The 7,496-nt window shown below is 40.5% G+C and overlaps 1 protein-coding gene across 1 annotated transcript in view; it reads right to left on the reverse strand.

Annotated features, from left to right (window-relative positions):
• Window positions 1-4,690: 4,690 nt before the first annotated feature.
• Window positions 4,691-7,496, reverse strand: part of LOC139026234 (WD repeat and FYVE domain-containing protein 3-like) — an 11,327-nt gene continuing 8,521 nt past the window's right edge. Inside the window, exons 3-5 of the mRNA XM_070441517.1 lie at window positions 5,817-6,046; window positions 5,266-5,376; window positions 4,691-5,068 (exon numbers count right to left, since the gene is read on the reverse strand). Of these exons, the coding sequence (XP_070297618.1) occupies window positions 5,307-5,376; window positions 5,817-6,046 (300 nt within the window). The 3' untranslated portion in view covers window positions 4,691-5,068; window positions 5,266-5,306. The remainder of the gene's footprint in view (window positions 5,069-5,265; window positions 5,377-5,816; window positions 6,047-7,496) is intronic.

Consider the following 7,496-nt stretch of genomic DNA (forward strand, 5'->3'; position numbering starts at 1 on the left):
ATGGACTGGGGGGAGGGAGAGAGAAGAGGAGGAGAGGAAGGAGTAAAGAGGGAGAGAGGAGGGAAGAGAGAGAGGAGGAGAGAGAGAGAGACAGAGACAGAGAGAGAGAGAGAGAGAGGAGAAGCGAGAGCGAGAGAGAAGAGAGCGAGAGAGCGAGAGAGAGAGAGAGAAGAGAGAAGAGAGAAACGAGCGAGAGAGAGGGAGAGGAAGGAGTAAAGAGGGAGAGAGGAGGAAAAGAGAGAGAGAGAGAGAGAGAGAGAGAGAGAGAGAGAGAGAGAGAGACAGCGAGAGAGAGGAGAGGAAGAGTAAAGAGGAGGAGAGAGGAGGGAAAGAGAGAGAGAGAGAGTAGGAGAGAGGAGAAAACAAAGGGACAGAGAAACAGAGACAAACAAGAGAAAGGACAGAGGTTGTCAACAGTCTTCCAGTATGCTGGCGGCTCCGGTCCTAACTTGGCTGCTCTGCTCTCCAGACAACACATGGTAAAGCTGATTATGTCCCAATAACCTCCTGACCACTAAACCGTCTGTACGGGGTTAACATGACCTTCCTGACGTAATGCCAAACAGTAGACTACAGAGTCAGTGTGTACAGTGCATTCAAAAAGCTTTCAGGCCCCTTCCCTTTTCCCACATTTTGTTACGTTACTGCCTTAATCTAAAATTGATTAACCTGTTGGGCTGCAAGGGAAAGTATGAGTAGACAGTTAAATCGTGCCCATTTCAAACGGCCTCGTACTCAATTCTTGCTCGTACAATATGCCATATTATATTACTATTGGATAGAAACACTCTCTAGTTTCTAAAACCGGTTGAATTATTTCTCTGAGTGAACAGAAGTCATTCTGCAGCACACTTCCTGACCAGGAAGTGGAATGTCAGAAATCGATGCTCTGTTCAACTTCATGCCTATACATGGGCATGACACGTAGGAGTCTACAAAACACTTCATACACCTTCCCCTGGTTGTCAAGAGGAGGTGAGAGAAAGAAATTTGTGTTTATCTTGCGTCTGAGGTGGAATTAAAGCTCTTTGTTGACGGACCGTCCATTTCCTTTTTCTGGAGCGCGCGAAAGAGGACATGGATATGCTTTCTGGTTGCTCTCGTTATGGACGACTAACATCTCCGTCTTATATTTTTTTGATACATGTGACCATATCATCGTAAAGTAGGTTTTTCAATATAGTTTAATCAGATTATTTAAATTTTTTCGGGAGTTTTGCCGTGTTCCGTTCTCTGACTTTGTTGACTTTGGATAGATCCGTAGCACTTGGGAAGTGCCATGCTAAATGAAGAGGGATATTTGCCATTCCAGATCAAAACAACGACTTTCTGGACAAAGGACACCTTGTCCAACATTCTGACGGAAGATCACCAAAAGTAAGAAACATTTTATGAGTCTATTTCTAATATCTGTCATGCATGTGAACTGGTCGTCGGCGCCCAAGTGTTTCTGGCTATTGTGGCTATGCTAATATAACGCTACATTTGTTTTCGCTGTAAAACATTTAATAAATCGGAAATATTGTCTGGAATCACAAGATTCCTGTCTTTCAATGCTGTACACTATGTATTTTTCAGAAATGTTTTATGATGAGTAATTAGGTATTTGACGTTGTGTCTGTAAATATTAGGTGCTTTCGGTGCAATTTCTGATTGTAGCTGAAATGTAAACTATGATTATACCTGAAATATGCAAATTTTTCGAACAAAACATATGCTATACAATAAATATGTTATCAGACTGTCATCTGATGAAGTTGTTTCTTGGTTAGTGGCTATTTATATCTTTATTTGGTCGAATTTGTGATAGCTACTGATGGAGTAAAAAACTGATGGTAAGAAAAGTGGTGTCTTTTGCTACGTGGTTAGCTAATAGATTTACATATTGTGTCTTCCCTGTAAAACATTTTAAAAATCGGACATGTTGGCTTGATTCACAGAATGTGTACCTTTCATATGCTGTATTGGACTTGTTAATGTGTGAAAGTTAAATATTTTATGTATTTTAAAAATGTATTTGTAATAATGAAAATTACCACAATTCTGAATGAACACCTATTTTTAACCTAATATATCAATAAAAATCTATTTAGCCTCAAATAAATAATGAAACATGTTCAATTTGGTTTAAATAATGCAAAAACAAAGTGTTGGAGAAGAAAGTAAAAGTGCAATATGTGCCATGTAGGAAAGCTAACGTTTAAGTTCCTTGCTCAGAACATGAGAACATATGAAAGCTGGTGGTTCCTTTTAAACATGAGTCTTCAATATTCCAAGGTAAGAGGTTTAAGGTTGTAGTTATTATAGGAATTATAGGACTATTTCTCTCTATACCATTTGTATTTCATATACCTTTGACTATTGGATGTTCTTATAGGCCCTTTAGTATGCCAGTGTAACAGTATAGCTTCCGTCCCTCTCTTGCCGCTACCTGGGCTCGAACCAGGAACACATCGACAACAGCCACCCTCGAAGCAGCGTTACCCATGCAGAGCAAGGGAACAACTACTCCAAGTCTCAGAGCGAGTGACGTTTGAAACGCTATTAGCGCGCACCCCGCTAACTAGCTAGCCATTTCACATCGGTACACCAGCCTAATCTCAGGAGTTGATAGGCTTGAAGTCATAAACAGCGCAATGCTTGAAGCACAGCGAAGAGCTGCTGGCAAACGCACAAAAGTGCTGTTTGAATGAATGCTTACGAGCCTGCTGCTGCCTACCATCGCTCAGTTAGACTGCTCTATCAAATAATACAATAATCATAGACTTAATTATAACACATAAATAACACCAAAATCGAGACTTTTGGTCATTAATATGGTCGAATCCGAAATACTGTACGTTTCGAAAAAACAAACCGGTTAATTTCAGTGAAATATAGGAACCGTCTGTATTTTATCTTAACGGTGGCATCCCTAAAAGTCTAAGATATTCTTAATACATGTGTACACTCTTTTCAAATTTGTCAATTATCAATTAAATCTCTGGCAAAATTAGTTCGGCAACGAGCCAGGCGGCCAGAACTCCCTTAAACTGTTGCATATACCCTGACTCTGCGTGCAATAGACGCAAGAGAAGTGACAACAATATTTATTTAGCTAAATATTGCATTATTGATAAAATAATATAACTTATCTGTTGTATCTTGTATTTTTTAAGAAAGGCATTGGTGTTTATGGTTAGGTACAGTCGTGCAACGATTGTGCCTATTTTCGCAAATGCCGCTTTGTTAAATCATCCCCCGTTTTTGCCAAGTTTCTGTCTTTGTTAGGAAGAAATGACAAGTCTTCACACAGTTCGCAACGAGCCAGGCGCGCCCAAACTGCTGCATATACCCTGACTCGTTGCAAGAGAAGTGACACAATATCTTCCCTAGTTAATAACAAGATAAAAAATGAAAGATAAAATCTAACACGGAGTAAGTCCAAAATAGGCCGATTTCTCGATGATCAGTGTTATCCTAAGTGAACAACGACAAACTATGCCCCTAATTACATTATCGCGTATGCAATGAACGCAAGAGAAGTGACACAATTTATTTTAGCTAAATATGCAGGTTTAAAAATATATACTTCTGTGTATTGATTTTAAGAAAGGCATTGGTGTTTATGGTTAGGTACAGTCGTGCAACGATTGTGCTATTTTCGCAAATGCGCTTTTGTTAAATCATCCCCCGTTTGGCCAAGTTGGCTGTCTTTGTTAGGAAGAAATAGTCTTCACACAGTTCGCAACGAGCCAGGCGGCCCAAACTGCTGCATATACCCTGACTCTGTTGCAAGAGAAGTGACACAATTTACCTAGTTAAATAAAATAAAAATAAAAAACGGTGTCCAAAAATACCGATTTCCGATTGTTATGAAAACTTGACAACGGCCCTAATTAATCGTCCATTCCGATTAATCGGTCGACCTCTAGTCTATATAAGGTCCCACAGTTGACAGTGCATGTCAGAGCAAAATCCAAGCCATGACGTCGAAGCAATTGTCCGTAGAGCTCCAAGACAGGATTGTGTCGAGGCACAGATCTGGGGAAGGGTACCAAAACATTTCTGCAGCATTGAAGGTCCCCAAGAACACAGTGGCCTCCATCATTCTTAAATGGAAGAAGTTTGGAACCACCAAGACTCTTCCTAGACCTGGCCGCCCGGCCGAACTGAGCAATTGGGGGAGAAGGGCTTTGGTCAGGGAGGTGACCAAGAACCAGATGGTCACTCTAAATGAGCTCCAGAGTTCCAGAGATGGGAGAACTTTCCAGAAGGACAACCATCTCTGCAGCACTCCACCAATCAGGCCTTTATTGTAGAGTGGCTAGACAGAAGTCACTCCTCAGTAAAAGGCACATGACAGCCCGCTTATAGTTTGCCAAAAGGCACCTAAAGACTCTCAGACCAAGAGAAACAAGATTCTCTGGTCTGATGAACCAAGATTAAACTATTTGGCCTGAATGCCAAGCGTCACGTCTGGAGGAAACCTGGCACCATCCCTACAGTGAAGCATAGTGGTGGCAGCATCATGCTGTGGGGATGTTTTTCAGACTGGAGGCTGTATTCGCTGCCAAAGGTGCTTCAACAAAGTACTGAGTAAAGGGTCTGAAATACTTACGTAAATGTAACATTTCAGTTTTTTATTTTTAATACATTTGCAAACATTTCCAAAAACCTGTTTTCGCTTTGTCATTATGGGGTATTATGTGTCAATTGATGAAGGGAAAAAAACTATTGAATCCATTTTAGAATAAGGCTGTAACATAACAAAATGTGGTAAAAAGTCATTGGGTCTGAATACTTTCTGAATACACAGTATGTGTTTGRGTCTCTGTGTGTGTGGGTGTGTTTTCATCTGTGTGTGTGTGTGTCCGTCTGTCTAGATGTGTGTGTCTTCTCTCACCCAGGTGGTTCTGCCAGCTCTTCAGGGCAGGTTCCTCCAGGGCAGGCCGAGCGGTGCTGATATCTACATGTCCTCTGTCGTTGGTGGGGAGGGACACCTTAAAGATGTCCTCCAACATGGGTCTTTTACTGTGCATCAGCTCTGTCCACACACGGTTTACTGCCTTCAGCAGRAGCTGGCGACCTGGGGGACAGACAGGAGTTAGCAACACATGGTTTACTGCCTTCAGCAGTAGCTGGCGACCTGGGGGACAGACAGGAGTTAGCAACACACACACATAGAAACACACTTTGATACCCGAAAGAAAGACAGACAGAGAGAAAGACAGACAGACAGACAGAGAGAAAGACAGACAGACAAACAGTCAGACGTTATGTTACCTTCGCTAACTTCCTGGCTGTGTCTGTTATCAGGTCCATTCTCAGCGGGCATCATGACGTGCCAGGTTGTCATACGAGCCTCTTGCCTCCAAACCAAAACCCTCCACACTACTGCACATAGACACAGAGAGAGAGAGGGACAGAGAGAGAGAGAGAGAGAGAGAGAGAGAGAGAGAGAGAGAGAGAGAGAGAGAGAGAGAGAGAGAGAGAGAGAGAGACAGAGAGAGAGAGAGATGAGAGAGAGAGGACAGAGAGAAGTAGGGAGGGGAGAGGGAGAGATGATGAGAGAGAAAGAGGGAGAGAGACAGAGCGAGAGAGAGAGAGAGACAGAAGAGGAGAGAGGAAGAAAGATACAGAGAAAGAAGAGGAGAGAGAAAGAGAGCGGGACAGGAGAGGAGAGAGTCAGCATATACCACTCACCCATAGATAGGACCAAACTAACTCAGTGCGGTTTTTGCAGCCTGTTGTCATTCGATTAGCCAGCTCAACACTTCATAGGCCTCAAACTCACTGATCAGGACACACAGACCCAACCTCAGTCCCCGACTTACCTCCCAACGTGCAGGTTGATGAAACAGTGAGCCAGACAGGCTACAAACTCCTGGTCGTGGTTGCCTGGTCCCAGCACCAGGTTACGGTTCACGGTCAACACCCGTAGAGAGTCCAGCAGAGCTACCTGCTGAGGCACGGTCTTGTGAGGTCGAGACAGCTGGTACAGGACCGTACGGTTCAGACAGTGGTAGAGCGAGTCCAGAGACAGACTCTGCGACCTCCTCTTGGACTGGAAACGGGAGAAAAGAGAGGTGGAACATTTTAAGAAAGACTGGTCTTATGATCTGTGGGTCTGCGATGCCTGAGAGGGTGGTTGCAGAAAGGACCTTTCTTCTCCAGAGAGTTGATTGGCGATAAGACATCCTACCGTAGGGAGTGTGTAAATAATAGTACTGTTTTATAACAGCCAATGGATTCTGAGGACTGATTAATAAGTAGGTGTTTGAAATCTTACTAAATCCTCTTGTTCCAAAGCAGTACCACCACAGACATACACACTGCTGGCCTACATTCACTTCTAAATCACACGGCTGCGTTTCACCTAAAGCTCTATTGGTTCAGTTGAGTAAGTCTGGCAGAGACGTGAAGGTTGGCTTGTTGATTCAATTAAACAAACTCATTCATTTGCTGGTTAGTTGAGTCAAACCGAGTACTGTACTGCTGTAAATCAGACTGTTTCTGAGTACAGTAATCAGACTGTTTCTGAGTACTATAATCAGACTGTTTCTGAGTACTGTACAGCTGTAATCAGACTGTTTCTGAGTACTGTACTGCTGTAATCAGACTGTTTCTGAGTACGGTAATCAGACTTTTCCTAGATACTGTACTGCTGTAATCAGACTGTTTTCTGAGATACGGTAATCAGACTGTTTCTGGTACTGTACTGTGTAATCAGACTGTTTCTGAGTACGGACTGCTGTAATCAGACTGTTTCTGAGTACTGTACTGCTGTAATCAGACTGTTTCTGAGTACTGTACTGCTGTAATCAGACTGTTTTCTGAGTCGGTAATAAACTGTTTCTGAGTACTGACTAATGTAATCAGACTGTTTCTGAGTACTGTACTGCTGTAATCAGACTGTTTCTGAAGTAACTGTACTGTACTGTAATCAGACTGTTTCTGAGTACGGTACTGCTGTAATCAGTGTCTTTCAGAACGATTAACAAAATATAACTAATGTAATATAACTAATATAATATAACTAATGTAGTATAACTAATGTAATATAACTACTATAACTAATGTAATATAACTAATATAATATAACTAATAATATAACTTTTTTAATAACTCATGTAATATAAACTCATATAATAACTAAGTAATATAACTCATATAATATAACTAATGTATATAAACTAATGTAGTATAACTAATGTAATATAACTAAATAACTAATATAATATAACTAATGTAATATAACTCATATAATATAACTAATGTAATATAACTTAATTAACAATACATATAATTAACTAATATAACTATAACTAATTAATATAACCATATAATATAACTAATATAATATAACTATGTAATATAACTATATATATAATAACAATGTAATATAACTAATTAATAAACTAATAAATATAATAATGTAATATAACTAATGTATATAACTCATAAATAATATAATAATATAATATAACTAATGTAATAAACTCATATAATATAAC

This window comes from Salvelinus sp. IW2-2015, unplaced genomic scaffold, assembly GCF_002910315.2.
Source record: "Salvelinus sp. IW2-2015 unplaced genomic scaffold, ASM291031v2 Un_scaffold4163, whole genome shotgun sequence".
In the NCBI taxonomy this organism is placed as follows: domain Eukaryota; kingdom Metazoa; phylum Chordata; class Actinopteri; order Salmoniformes; family Salmonidae; genus Salvelinus; species Salvelinus sp. IW2-2015.